The 21,856-nt window shown below is 42.6% G+C and overlaps 1 protein-coding gene across 3 annotated transcripts in view; it reads left to right on the forward strand.

The window, feature by feature from the left end:
* The window catches only part of CGNL1 (cingulin like 1), a 152,365-nt gene that overhangs the window by 34,273 nt on the left and 96,236 nt on the right, over positions 1 to 21,856 (forward strand). For all 3 annotated transcript variants that reach the window (XM_046652003.1, XM_046652004.1, XM_046652002.1), the window contains exon 2: positions 19,612 to 21,216. In XM_046652003.1, coding sequence (XP_046507959.1) covers positions 19,627 to 21,216 — 1,590 coding nt within the window. In that variant the 5' untranslated portion in view covers positions 19,612 to 19,626. The remainder of the gene's footprint in view (positions 1 to 19,611; positions 21,217 to 21,856) is intronic.

Genomic DNA, 21,856 nt, shown 5'->3' on the forward strand with positions numbered 1-21,856 from the left:
AGCCGTGTGGTTCTAGTTCTTTGGCCCCCTAACTCAGCTGCCCTGCCAGAAAAGGAAAAAGGCCAGTCCCTCATGATTTTTTCCCAATGACCCCTGAGCAGACTTTTAGATGGCCACTTCCTCAGAGTCCTTTCACCATGCTTGGACTCACTACTCTGGAGCCTTTGTGTGGAGAATCCACCTGCTTTTGTAGACTGAAACTATTGCCATGTTTTTTATACTCTTCATATATCAGAGGTTGGATTTAAAAAAAAAAACCCACAGAAATATGGTTTTGACACTTTGTATTTCTTTAATGTCTACAGTTGAAAAAGTGCTTCCACATTCACCATCACCTTTAATCCCCATGGTGGCCCCATGGAGTGGCCAATCCTTTTCAGTTTGTTAAGCTTTTTTCTTGTGAGGAAGGGAGTGACAATGTCTAAGCTCTTTCTTTACATGTTGGGCTAGAAGTCCACCATTCCTTCTTATGGGTCAGAGTTCAGGGTGGTGACATGCCCAGTCTCTCTGTTTGTGTGGGCAGAGGACGTCTCTGTTCCCAGGGCTTTTGGAAGCACAGCTCACCACCTCTTCAAAGTTGTTGAGACTGTTCTCATTTTCCCCTTAGAAATCTGGATAGCCTTTTGCATTTTGCTCTCCCTTCTCACTAAGCCAGCATCCTCTCATGACCTCCTTTCTTCCTGCTCTTATCATGGCCTCCTTGTCTTCTGGGCTTACAGCTGTGGGCTGGCCATCTTCCTTCTGGTTTGAATTGGAGATACTCTGGGAAGTCACCCAGATCAGCACCTGCTCTTGGAGGCACCTGCTCTCAGAGTGTCCTTGGACCTGGTTTCATGTCTACTGCTGGGGTGCACACAGAGATGCTCAGTCGACCCTGGCTGGGTGCTGTCCTGGTAGCCACGTCCTCAGCCTTCCTTCTCCTCATGATCCTCTGCAGGAGGTCCCATCCTACAAACCTGATGAGCTCTGAAAATTTATTTTGCAATAAGTTGATTGTTTGGAGCTGGAAGGCATCTTCCTGGGGTTTCAGTGTCATAAATGGTGGTTAGGTCCCAGGTCCCCAACCAGCATCTGTTGCACCTGTTATATAGCTGAACTCTGGAGTCAGGCCTAGATGACTTCTGGCTCTGCCACAGCTCTCTGGGTGACCTTGGGCAAATAACTCCACTGAGCCTCAGTTGCCTCACCAGCAAAATGGTGATAAGTAGTACCTACCTGGCAGAGTTGTTGAATAATGTATGAAGAGTGCTTACTTAGCATAGTACTTGGCACTTGGTAAATGAGCGATGAATGGCCAGTATTATTTATTACTGTACTATTAATTACATATCTAGTTTGTTTAATAGCACCAGATACCTCATCACTATTTATACTACCATTTCTATGGGTAAGCTGGTTCCAAGGTCAAACTCTGTACTAGCCACTCATCGAAATGTCCTTTTTTCCTTCTGGTGGTCTTAGATTGCTGGGGGAAGAGTCTCTTTCCTTCCTTCCTTCATTTAATTCATAAACAATTGCATTATGTCCGGCATGCTGTGGGGCACTGGAGGCAAAATGGTGAGCAAAAACCAATATGGTCCCTGTACTCATGGATCTTACTGCCTGATTGGGGAGACAGCATTAATTAAAATAAAAAATCATAGAAATCTGAAAATACAGCTGCTGTGAGAAGAGATACTAGGTGAGGATGTGGGGAGATGTTGCCTGGGTATTTGGTGGGCCTCTGGGTTGGAGCTGTGTTGTTGGGTGGCAGACACTGTCTTCAGCTGGGTGGCTTGAGGCTTTGGCAGCACTGGGTCCAGACCAAAGCAGGGGTGGTGGTAACCTGGGCTCCAGCAGGGGACAGTCCAGGGGGTCTGAGACATCAGGGCCACAAGCATTCGTAAGAGAGGAGTAGCTGGGAAGAGCATGGCTGGGGGAAAGGAGACTTCCGGCTTTGGGTCAGGAAGCTGCATTTTCAGGTGGTGCTTATTAAGGAATGTTTTAAGTGGGGTTTTAACTTGGCCACTCATTCTGTTCAACCCAAATAACACCCCACTCCATGCCTCCTGTCACTGTGGCTTCCCGTGGCCAAGCAAATTTAATTAATATCTTTCTCTCTTGGAGAAGCACATTCTTTGACTCTGAGATGGAGGAGGAAGGGGGCAGAGTTCTGGCTTATATAAGCAACATTAGTATACAGGTTTTGTTTAATGTCCCCATTTAAACTCTGCTCCCATGTTCTCGGAGGAAGGTATATCTTCTGTGTTTGCCCACCTCGCTACTTGTTCCTTCTCCTTCCCACACGATGCCGTTTGCAAGTTTTTTTAGTCATTTAGTTCTACTCTTTGGCTTGTGGGAAACTGTGCGCAGCTCATAAATTAGCACCACGTAGATCATATTCACACCCTACTTTGTGCAGAACTCCAAGCTCGGGCACTCACTGGATGTCTCTTGAGGTACCTGGAATGTGATGCTCTGTGTTCACCGGGTCCTGGAAAATTGTCCTGTTCTTCCTGGCAGAGGTCTAATCCGGGAGCAGTGTTTTGAGACCTAATGAGGATGGTGTGCCCAGTGACCTGTTGAAGGACATGAGTATCTCCGTTCTGGCCACCCGGCAGGCCGGAGGGGTAGGACAAGTCAGCAGTCGCAAGTATTGGCACTGGAGTGACCACACTGACCACAGTAGTGGCTTTGACGCTTGGTGGCTTTTTAAAAAAAGTTACTTAAAAAAAGCGTTGTATTGGGGCCGGCCCGGTGGCGCAGCGGTTAAGTTCGCACGTTCCGCTTCTCGGCGGCCCGGGGATCGCTGGTTCGGATCCCGGGTGCGGACATGGCACTGCTTTGGCAGCCATGCTGTGGTAGGCGTCCCACGTATAAACTAGAGGAAGATGGGCACAGATGTTAGCTCAGAGCCAGGCTTCCTCAGCAAAAAGAGGAGGACTGGCAGTAGTTAGCTGAGGGCTAATCTTCCTCCAAAAAAACAAACAAACAAACAAACAAAAAGCGTTGTATTCTAGAAGAGTCTCAGATTTATGAGAAAATTGTGAAGATAGTACAGAGAGTTTCCATATACCCCCCAGCCCAGTTTCCTCTATTATTAACAACATTACATTTGATTTGTCAGAATTAAGGGACAAATATTGCTAAATTATTGTTAGCTAGAGTCTTATTCAGATTTGCTTAGTTTTTATCTAAAGTCCTTTTTCTGTTCCAGGATCCCATATTACATTTAGTTGTCATGTCTCCTTAGGCTCCTCTTGGATGTGATAGTTTCTGAGACTTTGTTTGTTTTTGGTGACTTTAACAGCTTGGAGAAGCACGGTCAGGTATCTTATAGGATGTCCCTCCACCGGAATTTGTCTTATGCTTTCCTCATGATGACACTAGGGCTAGAGGTTTCGGAGAGGAAGACCACAGAGGTAAAGTGCCATTTTCATCCCAATGCACACTATTAATATGACTTATTACTATCGATGTCAATCTTGGTAAAGTATGGACCAAGCTGAGGTAGTGTGTGTCAGGTTTCTCCACTGTAAAGTTGTTCTTTTTTCTTTCCATACTGTCCTCTCTGGATAGAAGTCACTATGTGCAGCCTACACTTAGAGAGTAAGGGGTTATATTCCCTTTCCTCTGGAGCAGAGTATCTAAATCAATTATTCGGAATTCTTCTGCATGGGAGATTTGTGTGTTTTTCCCCATTTATGTATTTATTCAATCATTTGCTTATATCAGTAAGCACACATGGATATTAATTTTTATCCTTTGGGTTCTAATCCGATGCTACTTTATTTTGTTGCTCAAAGTCTTCCAGCTTTGGCCATTGGGAGCACCATGTCTCTTTGAAATACCTCGATCATTGTGGGCATTGTTGGTGTTTTCTTTTTTTAAAGCACTTCCTTACTTTCTGACACTATAAGATGTTCCAGGCTCATCTTGTATATTTTGTGCTCTAGTCCTAGAACCAGCCATTTCTTCAAGGAGCCCTGGTTCCTTTTGTTGGAGAATTTATTAGTATTAGAAATAAAGGTCTGGGTGCTAGATGTGCTCTTTGCTGCTGGGGTGTTCTTCTAGGCCCTCTCAGCTGACAGAGCAAGGAAATACATGTGTATACTGTATATAAGCATATTTATAAATGTGTAACCATCTGTATCTATATTAAGCTAAGCATGAGTTTATACTGATGTTTCCACCTTGACTTCATTATCACATGGATCATTCTAGGCTTCTCCCCTTGTGTATCTATAACCTCCCACTCCAGCAGTGAGAAACAAGGCTCCCACCAGCTGCCATCCATTTGCTTAATTGTTTGATTCCAGTGTACATGTGCAGTGGTTTCAGATCACTGGTTTCACTGTTTTCACATTGTTACCCCCCATCCCTCAATGGGAAACAACTTTATCAATGACAGTAAAATATGTCTAGTCCTTTTGCTTTTGGTCTTACAGACCCCGCTCACTTCTAGAGTTACTTAGCTCATTACCTTTTCCTCTCACCCGCTTTTGGTGAGGTTGTTTCCTGTGTTTGTAATACAGTTAGATTCTTTTGGTCTGATGGCTCTTTAAAAGAGAGAAATGGCAAGATAAAGACTCAGTCATCAGGGAACTGAATTAGAGAAAGCTTATGAACAAGTCCTTTTCTTCTGTCAACCAAATGTTGGGTGCTGCTGGATGATGGGATTCTTGTAATCTTCTCTCCCTCTGCTTGCTTTTGTTCCTACACATTTGCTATGGACTGAATGTTTGTGTCCTCCTCCCCAAATGCAAATGTTGAAATCCTAACCCTCAATGTGACCATATTTGGAGATGGGGCCTCTAGGAAGTAATTAGATTAGGTTATGAGGGTGAGGCGCTCATGATGAGATTAGAGGCTTTAGAAGAAGATGAAGAGAGAGATCTCTCCACACACATGCACTGAGAAAAGGCCACGTGAGGACACAGTGAGAAGCCTGCCATCTACAAGCCAGGAGAGAGCCCTCACCAGGAACTGAATTGGCCGGCACCTTGATCTTGGACTTCCAGCCTCCAGAACAGTGAGAAATAAACGTCTGCTGTTTAAGTCACTCAGTTTATGGTATTGTGTTGTGGCAGCCTGAGCTAACACAGTGTTGTGTGTAGAAACAGGATAGGCACCCCTGGGCTGCTGAGGAGCCCTTTCTTAAACCAAATTCCCCAGTTTCCTTGCTACCTTTAAACAGCAAAGGGATGCCTCTTTCCTCCAATGCATCTGGGGTAGGAGATGGGTCCAGGTAATGTTCTTAGTGGTGCTTTTAGATGTGGGAGCTCCAGGGTAAGTCCTCTTTATTGGAGTTGTCAGAGGATGGGATGCTATGGCAAAAACCAGCATTAGGATTGAGGGAATGCTTCTCAGTGGAAAGAGTATAATTACCTATTTGGAGGAAAACATAATCCCTTTCCCTGAATCTACCTAGCCTACGTAAGAGCAGGAGGGCCTGGTTTTAAAAGCAAGAAGCATTCTGGGAAGGGTCAAAGTGCACTCTCATGGATAGCTCAGAGCTGGATTCAAGTCCCAGCTCTTCATTGTGGTCAGCTGTACAGCATCATGTACTCCTGGGTCCTCTAGTGGGGCCCTGCCCTCGTTTGTGAATGTGGAAATACTTTGTAAACTATAACATTGCAATATGGATGTGAGTGATTGTTAGAAGGTCCAAATTAAAAGGCTCAGCTTCCTTGAGGCAGGTTTTTCTCTTGGATGGTGATTGTGGGTTCTTAACGTTCTCCTCTTGTTGTTAAATGTTTTTAGCTTCTTAGACAGTTCATCGTGTTTTCTCCTAGCGACTCTCTGCTCACTTCCTACAAGTAGAAAAGCCTTATGAGCTGTCGCTGGTGTAAGAAACAAAAGGAAGCCCAAGGCTTGAGAGAAGTTTGTGGCCCCAGATTTTTTTAAAAAAACCTCTTAACTTTCAGGGAGGGACTTCCTTTCATTGTCTCCTTTTTGTGTTTCTTCCTTTTCCTCTTCAGTTTTTTCTCTTTTTTGAAAGTGGTGGTTTTCATGTGCAGGATTTAAAAATTTTTTTACTTTTATTGCCTACTTCATTTTACAACTTGGCACTTGTTTTGATAGGATGTCTGCTTCCTGCCGCCTCCAGGACAGTCAAAGAGCATGTGGTGCATTTGTCTGGGGCTTCACACCATGATTTCCACTGCCAAGACTCAGACAAGGCTCCCCTTGGAGAGGTCTACCCAGGATAACAAATTGCACTTTGGTTTTTAGTAGAAAACTTTTCTAAATTTAGCCCATATAAGAAAATGACATTTCAGTACTTTCTCTCTTTTTGCAATTTTTTTTCGATGGGGTCATCTGTTAACCACCCAAATTAAAGTGTGTGTGTTAATGTTCAACATTAGGCTAATGTCCCGAGGTTAGTTTTGGACATCACCGTTCAGAGTAGGTTAATGTTCAAAATACAAGCATTTAGAAGAACACTTGGTACATAGTACAAGTATTTAAGAGTTAATTACATTATTATTATTATTGCGAACTAAAGAATTGCTCCATGTTGCGGGACACTAGGACAGATGAGGGACCTGACGCCAGCACTGGGTGTAGGTGGAGGAAAGTAAACTGGAATCGCTCTTGCTGTGTTACTGGCATGGCAGAAGTGATGCTGGGGATGGCAGTGGATCCCAGAGCAGAGGTTTGGGTCTAAAAACTGGGAACTAGGGAGCTTGACAGTGGCTCATGTAACGGAAATCAGGAGTATGTTAGATGGTCTCTGAAGGCCTTTCTACCTTTAGACTGTGGTTCCCTGTAGGTTCCACTCTACCTGGAATGGGACCCAGATGGGCATTAGTAGGTCAAGGGGTCCTGTAGAGGAATGGGAAAACGAGTGACTTTTTTCTGGGTTAGAGTCTTTTTTTTTTTTTTTAAGATTATTAAATTTTATTCCTTTTTCTCCCCAAAGCCCCCTGGTACATAGTTGTATATTTTAGTTGTGGGTGAAAAGATATTTCTGTATGCTTCTGCAATTGGTCTTAATTAAACACAGACCATACCTGTTCAGCTGCTCTTGGTACACCCTTAGAGGTTCAGATGCAACACAGGACAATAGGCAAATGCCAGAGGGAGGGGAAAAAAGTAATATTCCATAAAAGTAGGTGAGGTCTGGCTTAGAGTGCTTTGAGCATGAGGACCAGGTTATGCATTTCATTTACACCCCCCAGGCTGCAAGCACGTTCCTGGGGAGAGGAAACAAATACAGAGATTTTGTACTGACGGGGAAGGCAGAGTTGGGATGGGTAAGGGAGACATCTAAGTTTTCCGTGACAGCCTTTTATTTGTACGTTTTCATTTCTGTGATAGTTACCATTCCTTGAAAGAATTGTCTTTACTCCATTCTTATGTTAGCCCACTCTGGTTGGGCTTTCATGCCTTCCACTCCAGTGAAAGTTCTCGTTAAGGTCACCTTTGATCTCCATCCTGCCTAATACAATGATGGTTTCCTAGTCTTCATCTGCTTATTAGCAGTGTTTGATTTATTTGACCACTCCTTCCCTTTTGAAACACCAGCTTCTCTTGGCTTCTAGGCCATCTCACTCTCCTGGTTTCCTCCGGTGCCACTGGCTGTTCCTTTCAGTTGTCTTTGCCTACTCCTTCTCTTCTTGACTGCTCAGTGTTGACTGTGCTAGAGCCTGGACCCTCCTGTGGATCTTGTTAAATGCAGATAATGACTCAGTGGGTCTGGCAGGAGGCCAGCAGAAGATTTTGCATTTCTAACAAGCTCCCAGGTGATGTTGTTACTGCTGGTCTATGGAGCGTGCTGTGCAGCAAGGAGCTGGAGCTCTGTCCTCAACTTCTCTATCTGCATTATTTCCTAGCTAAGCTCATCCAGCCCCTGGCTTTAAATAACATCTTGACTCTTTCTGTTGACTTCCCAGCCCACTTGGGATAAGACCCGGAGTCCTTACTGAGGCCCATAGACCCCCTGATTTAGCTTCTGCCCACTGCTCTGCCCTCACCTGTCCTTCCCTCCCCATTTCCCACTGTGTTCTGGCCAACTTGGCTCTCATGTTGATCTTTGATTTGCCTAGCACATTCCTTTCTCAGGAGCTCTAAACTTGCTGCTCTCTCAGCCTGGCACTCGCATGGCTTGAAAGATCTCATTATCTCTTTCAGATCAAATGTTCCCTCGCAGAGAGGCCTTTCTTGACCACCATATCTCAGATGGACCTTCGCCACCACCACCTCGTTCTCTCCTTACACTACTTCATTTTCTTCATGGCACTTGTCACTATGTGTTTCTTGTTTATTATCTTTCTCTCCCTACCAGAATGTAAGTTCTGTAGTGCAGGACTGTCTCTCCATGTAAGTGCTGTAGAAGAGTGCCTAGCACAGTAATAGGCTCTTAGTTAGTGATTAAATAAAACATTAGTATCAGCATATCCTGAATGAGCTGGGTGACCACTAGATGCTACCACTTCATTCCAATAGCCGTGTTCATAATGCTTGGGTTTCAGGTTCTAGTACAGTATTTTAATTATCACTAGTTTAATTATCAATAGTTTAATTCCAACTATTGGAAAAGAACTGAGATGGATCGGACATGTAAATGAGGCCATCACACCGTGTGAAGACCTGATATTTTTATGGCAGTCTGCACAAATGAAGGTTTCATAGTAGTTTGCATAAAAAGAGGTCACAGAAAATTGCACAAGGTAATGTGTGCACGATGAAATCATGAAGGCCTGCCTGCTGTGGTTGGTGTCTTCCTGTTCGTACCGCATATGGTGATTTGGTTTCAGCAAAATGAACATTATCCTGCCTATTAAATTCATGTTGTGAATTTGAATTGTATGGGTTTTATAATTGTTTGTATTTAATATGCAGATTTGTTTTGGTTTTTATGGTGACATGATCTATAATAGTTTAATATTCATACATTAAGTGAATACTAAGGGTCTTTGAGAATTTTTTCTGTATGTCAAGCTTGTGAAAGACTAAAATAGCTATTAATCAGTAGTGAAGATGCGACCGAGGACAGGGCTCCTAGAAATAGGTCTTAACTTCTCGAAATGCTTGTGGAAAGCTATTTTTAACAAAATAAGGATAGGATAGGCTCTGAGTGGACTATTAAATTTTAGTATGCTTTCAAGATAGTGACATTTAAAAATATCCATATTCACATGAATACAAAACTATATACTGACAAAGCCTAAAAGGCTAAATTATATAATACTTTTATTTATATAATTGAAACTTCAATTTCTGATTGCTAATTCAATTTCTGACTATTGAGAAACATCATAAATTGTGAAATTTCCTTACTGGAGACATCTGTATAAAATAAATATATTTAAATATAAAATAAAGGTAATAGAATGGATGGCCTTTACCCATCCACGCCAGGGCCTGGGTTAGGAGGCTATGCAGTCAGAAGCTCCCAGTTCTAACTTCTGCCCCAGGCCCTTCTGCCGTCCCCTGACTCCTAGACACCAGAGAGGAAGGGATTCTGCACTTAGGAAATGGGGCCCAAGAGGGAGACAAGTTCTTGCTTTGAAAGAGACTTGAACGGTCCTTCCACACACATTTCATTTGAAGGTATGTGTTTGTTTATATCCTGTTCACTTCTGTCTTCGTCGCTTCAGGCTGTTCTCACAAAATACCACAGACTGGATGGCTTATAAATAACAGGAATCGGTTTCCCACAGTTCTGGAGGCTGGAAGTCCAAGATCAAGGCGCCAGCAGGGGGCATTCTTCTGAGGACCTCTTCCAGGTTCATAGCCGGCGCCTTCTCGCTGTGTGCTCACATGGGGGCAGGGACTAGGGAGCTCTGTGGAGTCTCTTTTATAAGAACACTGGTCCCATTCACAATGACTCCACCCTCATGACCTAACCACCTTCCAGAGCCTCAGCCTCCTAATACCATCATCTTTGGGGGTGAGGAGTTCAACATATGAATCTTGCGAGGACACAAACATTCTTACCATAGCAACTTCCAAATATAATCTGAGACTCTTGTACTAACGAGCCCAGCTGTGTGGAGCTGTGAAACCAGGGAGACTCGGGCAGAAGACGAAGAGCAGAATGTGAAGTTAGGGATGGCATGGGAGGGCTTTAGGAAAGGAGAAAGGGAGCCGAGGACCTCAAAAATGCTCAGAAGATCTGAAAGAACCCTCCGTTCTTCATTTACCTAAGTAACTGGTGAGAACAAGATATAACATGTTCGGCATGACTTTGGGGTCTGGGACAGTCCCCCTTCCCCTGTTGCCCACCCAAGAGTTCATCAGACTACTGGTGTCATCAAACTTGGGTGGTACAGACAACCTGAATTTACACATGTGGGAGTCTGCTAGGTTTCTATTTTAGAGGGTTTATTTTAATTTCATTTTTTGATATTGTGGGTGACTACACAGTGTTATTTTCTGTTTGTTTTTAACAGTCACGCTATATGATACTCAGTAGGTTTCTGTGGACAAATCCTGGTGCCTGTCATTTATAGCATAGTCTTTCTGGATCCCCTACAAACAACTGGCGGATCCATTGATGAGACTTGCTTGGCTTGTGAATTGATGCCCGCAGGGAGGAGTAAGTCTGCTTGCTGCCAGCTCTCTCCAGGTCGCTCTGGTTTGGCAGTCATATGGCCAAGGTTGCTCAGGATGCTGACTCCTTCAGTCTTTTCTCTGATGAAGACAAAGATGGACAAGCTTCCCTGGTTTGATCTTGTTTTGAGTGACCAAGAAGAGGGACTTTACAGAAGGCATAACATATATTCCAGGGGAGGATATTTAGCTTTGGGACTCACTTTGCAGAAATCCTCTTTGAGGAGTTTAGGGACTCGGGCTTGCTACAGCTGGCATTGTTGAAATTCCCCAGTGTCGCTTTACTCCCCTTCAGAGATGCTTGATAACCCCAGGGCCTATTTTCTACTTTTGGAACACATATCTTGTGAGCGTGGCGCCTGGAGGCAGGAAGAAAAGCCGCAATGATGCTGACGATCAGATTCTGGTGTTTTAAACATATTCCAGCCAGAGGTAGTGGTGTGCCTACAGGATGGGCATATGGGATTTGTATGGAAAATCTTGACTTGAAAAAAAATTGTTCGAATTTTAAAAGGGGAGTCAAAGAGCTGTGCGTTTATGTGATTTATTAGTTCATTCATTCCTGTATTCATTCAGCACCTGCTATGTGCAGGATACTGTTCTGGATGCTGGGAAAATGGCAAAGAGGAAGGCCCCCTTGAGGAGTGACACTTCCACTGAGATCTGACAGACAGGAAGCTGCCTTGCTGGCCTGCCAATGCAGAGGGACATAGAGATGCAGGTTGGTCCACGTCCACAGCTGTCTGATGCCCATGTCAGCCTAACTGTACCAGAGACCGTGGGAGGCCGAAAAATGAAAACGTGGTCCCTGTTCAAGAAAGGGCTCAGGTCTTAGAGACAGAAGGTCTGGGTCTAAATCCTGGTGCTGCCTCCGAGCCTGGTGTGAGACCTTGGGGACATTACCAGCCCTCAGAGTTGACACCTCTCTAAAGGGGGAGGAAATAGAATCCCTTACTGGGGAGGGGTTGCGAGGATCTGACCAGACATTATGATATAAAGGAAGCGCTCCTCACTTGCCTGGCACCGTGGGGGGATGACGTGCATGTCTGACTCAGAATCAGTTGAAAAAACCTAAAATGTAGTTGTTGGGCCAAAACTGATCTATGAAAGAGCTTGTGCTGAACTGAGTAGAACTGACTGTGTACTAGAATGCCAGAGACGGCAGAGATTGCTGGAGTTGGTGAGCCTGGGAGAAAGAGCAGGATTTTTGTAGCTGAAAGGAGATAGCATTTTACTGGAGAAAAAAATGTTGAAAGTAAAGGTTGTAGAAACTGTGTAAGGACAGAAGCTTCTCTTGCTGGGTACCTTCCTCTTGGTGGCCTGATAGCATTGTGTTAATGTCGGTAACGTGAATGTGAGCATAAGGTATGAACTGAGTCTGAAGAGCTTTTCAGTGTTGAGGAGGATTCTGAAGCTAGAGTTGGGCTTAGAGGGAAAACGCACCAACCTTGTATGGACGCGTTTGGGCTTAGGCTCCTTATGGGAAACTACAGCACAAATGTCATAGGTCTCTTATTTCTGGTTAAGATCTTTTCTGTGTACCTGGCAACATAAAAACATTCATTTATTTAGCCAACAATTATTTATTAAATTTCCACGGTGGACACAGCACTGTACTTTAGATTCTCAGCCCTCTGGTTTCTTAATTAGTTAATAAATTATTTCAGGATGTTGGTGGTTAATGCTGTTTGGTTAACCAGTGGAGTTTTTAGCTTCGGCCTCAAAGTATTTAAAAACATTTTATGATCAAAGTCAGCTTTCTTATGGCCATAAATGCCACATTGGAATTTTTTTCATTTGTTATATCCTGTTGTTTCATTTAGCATTCAATATGTGATTTGATTTTCCCAATTACTTTATGAAGTCATTATTAATAATCTGACTTCAGAGGTAGGAGAACACTCAGAGAAGTTAAAGAACTTGTCCAGAGTCAGGATTTGAGCTGAGTCAAATGGTAGACATAGTCCGTGCCCCTGCACCTGGATGTTAGGCTCCGTTACTCATCTTCAGAATTGCAGACTTCTATAGCTTAGCTCTGCATCGGCGGGAGAACTTTTAGAAATCATTTCAGGGCTCAGAGGTGAGAAAGGATGAATAACATATCTTAAACATTTTAGGGACATGAATTCTATGTTTTTTCAGAGACCATGTGGAATATAAGATAACCAATCACTGAATTTTAAAATTAAACTTGGCGATATAAGAACACCATACACTAAGTGGTAATACTTTTGCTAATCAGGTAAGAAAAGAGGATTGGGATCAGAACCAACAGAAATGGAGCAGAGACTGATGTGGTGGGAGACCCTTCATGGGGAAAGGAAGGGAGTGGACTTCCAGAGGTGTGGGGAGGGTCCCAGGAGGTCCAGCGTGACACCCACGCTCCATTCTCATGTGGTCAGATTAGTTAGTCCCATGAGCCCTGGTCTTCGTGATCCTCCAGGATCTCCAGCCCTAGTAGAAGAGGACCTTCTTGCAGGCTTTTCTTTTCCCTTTTGCCACTCTCCTTTTTGTGCAAGCTGGGTGGGTTTAGGGGGAAGCTGCAGCACTCAATATTAAAGATTTAATTTTTCTATGTTTGTGGAAAAAATTTTGGTCATCATGCTCATTTAAAGAGATTCAAACCATACTGAACTGTGTAAAGTAGACAGCAACTCTGCTGTCATTCTGAAACCTCCAAGTTTATTTTTGAACTTGTTTTCCCAGGGAGTTCGGAAGGCTTGACTGTGTGAGACATTTCCTTTGAAATCTTAAGTTTGGTCAGTTTCCTGTGTTAGTGCTACAGCACAGAGAGATAGATAGGGAGAAAGAAAGGAGAAAGCAAGCAAGCAAATAAAGCTCAGTTTAGGTAAGGCTACCTCTTTCTGTCGTGTTTGGGACTACGTGGAAAAACCAGTACGCGTTTTGCTAATCTTGGGTTTTCCAAACTCTAATTTTTTACTTTTATCTAGTTGAGGTTTCAATGTGGATATCCCACACAAAATTCATGTCTTCCCACCAGACTTACAAGCAAGTCCTTAGGAGTAAAGTTTTGTCCACTCTTTAGAAGTTATAACTGGTATGTATCCTCAGACTGGCAATGGCTTCTCTCGGAACCAGCCAACCACCAAATCCCATTTGGCAGGAATTACTCTTTGGTTTGTGGCTCCCTTCTGATTTCCTGGAATTAAGATGAAGACTGCGCTGAGGCTCATTAGCTCCCCACCCTTCCTTTAGGTGCTCTTTGAAATGACTTGGATGATAAAACAGAATTTTTCATTCTAAGTCTGTGTACATGGAGTCCCTCCCCTGTGCCAGGTGCTGTGCTGGGTGCTTGGCCCAGCCTGGCCTGGCCACCGGGGACTGTTGTCCTCGGGACGGAGGGCAGACTTGCCTGGCTGCATATCCGTGGTAGCCATGAGGGCCTCTGCAATGGCTGCTGACTATGCTTCCAGGTCTTGGAGGTGCCACAGGGATTAGAGTGGTGAGGCCGGGAATGTGTGGCCCAGCATTGTGACTAATCTCTGTGCTCAGCTGATAACATGTGATGGCCCAGAGAGAGGAAATGTTTCTATCTGGCATAGGTTCATAGTTCTTCCAAGTGCTAAGCTCTTTGTTCTTACTCATAAACATACTCATTGATCTTGCTAACTAAAGCAATTATCATCATTTAGCGATCTTTTCCAAAAGCATTATTTCCACTCCAAAACACCACTTTCATTTGCCAAGTGCCACAATGTTACATCCTGGCAATTGGTCAGCATTTACTGCAAAATTATGTAAGCCCTTGGTTGGACTTAGTCCCCGACTGAGCAAGTGTGGCTGTGGAGCGCAGTAGGATCGTGACGTGGCCTGGTGTCTGACCACAGAGAATAGCCGTCCTTAAATCCATTCATTAATTCAGTGTTTACACTGTGATTGAGAAGGAAATCCATATTTGCTTAAGACAGTGTCCAGCTGAGAAATGTCTTTCTGTGAAAATATTGGATTGAGGTTTGTTGTCAAGGAAATGTAAATTGTGAACGTTTCATGAAATTCAAATATGCGGATTAATTTGCTAACAGGGAGCTAAGATTGTAATAAACCAAGTGGCCTTATTCAAAGATTGAAATGTAATTAGTGTTGACTGTAGTAGCAGCAACTAATGAAAAGGACTATGAAACCCTAGAAAAGGATTTTATTAATAAATATTAGAAGAAATATTTTCATAGAAAAGTCAGAGTCAGCAGAAGAAGAGATTATGGGTGAGTAAAGTGACCTCATTTAGTAAATACCATTTTAAAAAAGCATCACGGTGGATAAATTTGTACAGAAGCACTTCTGTTAAAAAAATATTTGTTATAAACTCTAATGAATACACAAACTTTGAGAGATCCAGAATAAAACATGGCCAGCGCTGCTTGGAAACAAGGGATCAAGACACATCTGGTCCTTTTGGTCTTGGCCTTCATGCTTTGGCCTTCATCACTTTAAGGCACATTTGCTGTTCTTGTGCTGGTCTCAAAGTGTTTCACGAATATTATTAGCCTCGTCAAGCTAGATAAGCTAGTTAGCTCCTGTTCCAAATCTCACTCAAAAGATAGTAAAGGAATGAAAATTAAACCCACAAAGACAAAGAATGGCAACGGAGACTTGGCGGAGGAGCGCTCTGAAGCAAATGGAGGCGTAATATTGAAGTAGTGCAGGGACGGCTGCGTCAGCCTGAAGGCCGGCAATATAGAAATGAAGTAATTTGCCTGCAGAACTGCTGAGAGGCTCAGATGGAAGGCACGGGTTACTGCGGAAGGCAGGGTGAGGAGCCAGCATAGAGGGCATGATTTAAGAGCCTTGAGAACTAGAGCAGTTAGACTTCCAGGGTCTCCTCTGCACCCTGGATATCTGAGCACCCATCTGCCCGTGCCCCCGTCCCCACCCCAGCAGCAGACTGGGGTCTGTTCTCTGGAGAAATTGAACTGGAATAAAGTTGGAAGGGGGTGTGGGTGACTGAAAACAGGGGAATCAAATAAGAGCGGGGCCTCCATGCTGTCCCCTGCGCTGCCCCATGATGCCACCATCCAGTGGATTGCAGGATTCTTTTCTTGAGAAATTGAACAGCTTCAGAAAAAAATGCCCCCAGATACTGAAATGTGTGGGTCCCCAGTGGAAAGCTTGGTGTGCCCTCCCCCCCCCCGCCCCCCATTTCTTGAAGTTCACCAGCTATTAACTCCTCTCCACATATACAGAGCTTTCAATCTCCTTTTAGTATTTCACTCTTAAATCTTTAAATAGGATCAGGCAGCCAAGGATCCAAGTCATGTTAGGAAAGCCTTCAACATGAAAGGGACCAGAACAAACAGGAAAAGAGAAACTTTGCGATGCTGCAGACAGCAGAGGAAACATTTTTTTAAAAAAAAAGTTATAGTCCTCAGAAAGAGAGACAAGCTATTTCATGTCTAAAATAAGAATAACATTTATGAAAGAGAAACAACTAGAGAACAAGGAAGAGATATTGGAAATTACAAATTAAATACTTGAATTTTTTAAAAAAAGTTGAGGCTGTCTCTTAAAAAGTAGAACAAAGAAGACAGAGTTGAAAAGTAGATGAGAAAAGAAATATGAAAAACTGGAATCTGGTCTAATAGATTCAACCTTACTAATATATTAGATGCAAAAACCAAGAGCAAAATAAAATGGTTCTCCAAACATTATCACAGAAATAACACAAGAACATTTCATAGAACTAAAGACATGAATTTCCAAATTGAAGGAATATGTTGTATCCATGTTTTATAGAAGTGCCCGATTTTGAGTTTGTCATTGTGAAATTTCAGAATACCAGGGACAAAGAAAACGTCCTGAAAATGTTCAGAGAAAAATAAACAGGACATATACAGAGGAAAGGATATCATAATAGCATCAGAATTCTTAACAGCATCCCTGGAAGCTAGAAGGTAATGGACTGATACTTTAAAAAATCTGAGGGAAGATGATTTTTAACCTAGATTCTAAATCCAGCTAGACTACCAACCAAAAGTAAGCCGAGAAGAAAGACATTTTTCAAAATACAAGGACTCAAAAATTTTAGTCTTTTGGACTTCGCTTAAAATTGGTCTGAAGTGTGCTCCTTCACATTGATTGGGTGAACCAAGAAAGATGAAGACATGAAACTTGGAAAACAGTATAGACAAAAGGAAGAGAGCAGGTAGACCCTAATATAGGGTGGGAGGATGGAAGACTACAGAATGGAGGTTACCAGGGAAAAATCACCAAATTATCTATTTTGATCATCTGGAAATTAATACTGATAAGCATCTAACAGATGTGATGTAGCTGATGAAACAATTTAAGGATAGGTATCTAGAAAACAAGACAAGTAAAAATAGCAATCAATTATTAACTCTAGAAAAGTTAAAAGTTTTGTAAGAAAGGAAAGATGACCATAGTCTGTAATTTTGGCCCTTTAGTGGACAATATTTATGTAGTCATAATAATATAAACAATTGGCTCTTGATTTTATTATTGGGAAACTAGTAGAATGAGAAATTCATATGTATGATATGTCATCTACCATATGTAAAACTGACAAGAAATTGCAGCTAGGCATGTTGCTTAGCAACATGGAAAGTACTAGAAGAAATAACTAATATTTGCAGTTGGTTTCCTCTGGGGAATGTGACCCGGATTGGGGATGGGTTGCTGGAGAGTACAGGTTTTTATTCTATCTTGTCTTACTTTGACTAAAAATTAAATTATTTAAAAATGTTAGTATAACTCTGATAAAACTGAAGGTAGACATAATGAAATAATTGGAATTGGTGAGATGATGATGAATATTGCGGATAAATGTACCTCTCCAAGTTGTTCCTATCTGTAAAATGGGAGGCGATGATATCTAATATGTTTTACATTTAAAAGAATAATCAAGCAAAACTGACAGCACCATGCTAGTAGTAGGAGACGAATGGATCCAGAAAGACCCAAGACAAATCAGAAAGACAAAATAAGTAAGGATGTGCTCTAGCTGACCTAAATAACTGGTCAGGTTGTATGGATGTATTTTGAATGCCGTGCCTTAAAATAGAGACTACATCCAGCACCCATTAAACGTTGACAAAAATTATCCATATATTTGCTGACAAAAGAAATCTAAATACGTTTAAAAAGAAATAATAGAGACTTCATTTTTTGACTACAAGTAGAAATTAACAACAGATAGAAATACAGATCCTCCAAGCCAAAACAACACAAAAAATATAATGGATATGAAAAAACTTTCTCAAAAACAACTCTTCGGTCAAAGACAAAATCAAAACCACAAATTGAAACTATCTAAAAAATAATAATAGAAACATTACTGTGGTGGAAACTATTGGCTGCCTTCCCAATATCCATTCTCTTCTCTCTTTTACTAGCAGAACATTGGTTTTGTTGAGAGTGTCAATGACTAGCTAAAAAACTCTACTTCCCAATTCTCACCAATAAAGTGTATGAGATTACTGGGGCTTCCAGGAAAGCTCCTTTATAAAGAAGGTTGACCATCAGCTGGCCTAATAAGTCTTTGGCATATGTGATGCTAGATGAGCCATCTTGTAATTATAAGGTGTCTAATACATGCTAAAGGTAGATGAATATAAAGATACAAGAGGTGTTCCTCAAAGATATCCTGGGATTCATTCCAGCACTGGACTTCCTACCTCTGGGGAAAACATACCCTAACTCTTAAAGTTGCTATTTTGGGTCTCTTTTATAGTAGGAACCAACACAATTCCTAACTGACACAGTCACATATCACAATTCATGGGATATAATTAAAGAGTGAAAAGCAACAAGTGAAGCATGCAAGTTAAGAAATTGGAAACAGAACAACAAAATAAAACAGAGGAAAGCACAAGGAAATAAGAAAGATCAAACTAAAACTCAATGTTAGAAAACTTTAAAAAATGATTGATAAAGCTAAGAGCTGATTCTTCAGGGGAACAACAATTTAAAAAAATGGACATGTAGTTTTACCTGTATAATCAAGAAATAGGTGAAGAAAGCACAAATGAAAATTAGGTAGAAATTAGAGGAGATGAAATGATTTATACCGTGCAAAATTCTGTGCAAATAAAATTTGAAAATGTGGATTGAATAGAGGATTTTCTTGGATAATAAAATGCTACCAGATTGATCCCAAAATAGAAAGAAAACTCAAAAAAGCCCCTAACAGTGAAGGAAATGAGACAGTTTATCTGTGACCAATTGTTGCGGCTCTCCTGCATCTGCTTTGCTGTTGGAGTTTTTTAGAGTGATAGAAGTGAATTTCTGGTGAGAGAACCTCAGAGTGTGGGAGGGGGATGGGTGTCTGCCTGGGGACCTGTGTGCAGTCTCTGACAAGGGTGGCCACACCCCAGAAAGGCAGAGGCAATGATTCTTGACATTAGGACCCATCACAAAATAAAGAGCCCCAGGTCTTCAGTTTTTTATAACATTTTTTCAGATCAATATGTTACTTGAACTGTTCTGGTAAGAAAAAATGATTGAAAATTATTTTTAATCATTTACTGCCAGTCTCACAACCAATTCCTTAAAATGTTTTGAACAGTATATCTGAAATAAATAATGATTAAGATTTCAAATCAGGATTGTGCATAAAAAAGGTTGAAAGGGTTGTTTAGACAGGAAAATTAACAGTATAGAAAAAAGAAAAATGGTGAGCATCAGAATGCCTTAGCTCTTAATTATTTTCATGGAAAAGTCATTTGTTCTCAAATGCTGGTAACTGGAACATTCTATTGGTTAAAAATAAATAGGATAAAGTGTGAGGTAACCAACTAAGGAAAAAACAAAGCAACCAGAACAGCCATCGGCTATAAATAGAATAATGAAATTATGCCAAAGGCTCAGGTCGTCCACCCTGAGGCCAGGGTTCAAGCCCAGTGTTGACAAACACCAGGGTCAAGAGGACTCTGGCATTCAGAGAGGCCTGTTTGGGCCAGCATTTGGTTCTGAAGTCTCCTTGCTGTTTAAAGTGTTTTGTTTTCTTTGAACTTTGAAGTTTCCCCTCATAATCTTCATTTAAACAGATGTAATTCTAACTTAATGTCCTCTTTTTGCTCCCTCTTTCCCTGGTAGCGGGAACAGTGAACCATGGAGCTGTATTTCGGTGAATATCAACACGTGCAGCAGGAATACGGCGTCCATCTGAGACTCGCAAGTGAGGAAACCAAAAAATCAAGGAATTCCCAGCACACTAAGGCAGGCTCCTATGGTGTCAGTATTCGGGTCCAGGGGATTGATGGCCACCCCTACATAGTCCTGAATAACACAGAGCGGTGTCTGGAAGGTACATCTTTTTCTGAAAACGGGCCATCATTTTCATCTCCAATGATAAATAACTTGCCTCTGCATTCCAGCAATGGGTCTGTGGCAGAGGAGGACAGTGCCGAAGAACTGCAGTTCCCAGAAAACCCATATGCCCAACCCACAAGCCCAGTAAGAAACCCCAAACAACCCTCTCTCCTTGAGGGCAAGAATGGAGTTCTAGAACGCAAAGAGGGGCCAGTGAAGCCATCCCACATGCTGAACTTCCAGAGGCACCCAGAGCTTTTGCAGCCCTACAACCCTGAAAAGAATGAGTTGAACTTAGGAAATCACCAACCTTCTGAGAATAACTGGCTAAAAACCTTAACAGAAGAAGGTACCAACGATAAGAAGGCTTGGACTTGCTTTCCCAAACCAAGTGGTTCCCAGCCTACCAGCCCTGCTTTGGAAGACCTGGCGAAATCCAACGTGACGGCCATTCGTTTATGCAGCTCTGTGGTCATAGATGACCCCAAGAAGCAGACCTCAGTGTGTGTGAATCTTCAGAGCTGCACCAAGGAGGGGCCGGTAGAGGAGGCCCTTTCCCCTAGTGGGAGGCCCCTAACCGCCCACAGCCCACACAGCCACCCCGAAGCCAAGAAAACCAGACCGGACGTGCTTCCCTTCCGGCGGCAGGATTCAGCGGGACCAGTCTTGGATGGAGCTCGGTCTCGGAGATCCTCCTCGTCGTCCACAACTCCCACTTCGGCCAACTCTTTGTACAGATTTTTGCTGGATGATCAAGAATGCGCCATTCATGCTGACAATGTGAATCGTCATGAAAACAGAAGGTATATCCCCTTCCTGCCAGGAACGGGGCGGGATATCGATACGGGATCAATTCCTGGCGTGGATCAGTTAATTGAAAAATTTGACCAAAAACCTGGGCTGCAGAGAAGAGGAAGGTCTGGGAAGCGAAACAGAATCAATCCTGAGGACAGGAAGAGGTCCAGAAGTGTGGACAGCGCCTTTCCTTTTGGTCTCCAAGGGAACTCGGAGTACCTAACGGAATTTAGCAGGAACTTGGGCAAGTCCAGCGAGCATCTCCTCCGGCCGTCGCAGGTGTGCCCGCAGAGGCCACCGGCTCCGGAGCACCGTGGGAAACAGGGCGCCGGCCGGGCCTTCGCCAGGCTGCAGGGAGCCCACCCCAGGCCTCCGCAGCAGAACAAAGATGGGAAAGTTCCAGAAAACAAAGTTGACCAGGGAAGTTTGACCGTGAGCGCATCCTCCCTCCCAGCACAGAATAAAAAGGAAGAGGAAATTAAAACAGCCACTGCTGTGCTGATGCTGCAGAATAATCGGGCACTAGCAACTTCGCCTGACTCTGGTGCCAAGAGGATTTCTGTGAAGGCATTTACTTCCGCCTCAAATACTCAGGTAATACTAGTATGAGCCTTTTAAAATTTTTTTTGGTTTTTCTAAATGATCTAAATCCTGCAGCGTCATGCTGCCAGAGGCTGTAGGAATACTCATCTTCCATCTTGAATCAGTAATTGCACACCCAGGTTTTTTAGAGTTTTCTTCCACAGGCTATGTCCTATTGCCAATTGTATGGTTTTCTAAATTAATTCAGATCCAACTGGATTCCCTTTGTGATCTTGTCTGTAAAGTAACTCTTCAAACACTATAGAGAGGCTCGATTTTTCTGTTTGTGTATATGTGAAATCTGAAAGTATGCAGAATTGGTTCAGTGCGTACGTTTGTGTAGATGTATCAATTTACCTCATGAAATTGAGCGACTGAGTTAGTTCCTGGCCTGAGAAATTAGGTTAATTCCAATTTAGGTTAATCCTAAAGTGATGGAGTTTATTTAAGTGGTACCTTTAGTGTTTGGGTAGTAAGAATAAAAAATAATGATAGTGATAAAAATGGTAATAAGGGTTGTTAAGTGCCAGGAACTATTTGTTATATATTATAGGATCACACCAGCCGTATGAAGGTAAGGCACCATTAACCTCAATCTACAGGTGAGAAAATTGAAGTGAGGAAAAGTTCAGTAAGTTGCCCAAGCTTACAA

Source organism: Equus quagga, chromosome 2 (assembly GCF_021613505.1).
Source record: "Equus quagga isolate Etosha38 chromosome 2, UCLA_HA_Equagga_1.0, whole genome shotgun sequence".
Classification (NCBI taxonomy): Eukaryota; Metazoa; Chordata; class Mammalia; order Perissodactyla; family Equidae; genus Equus; species Equus quagga.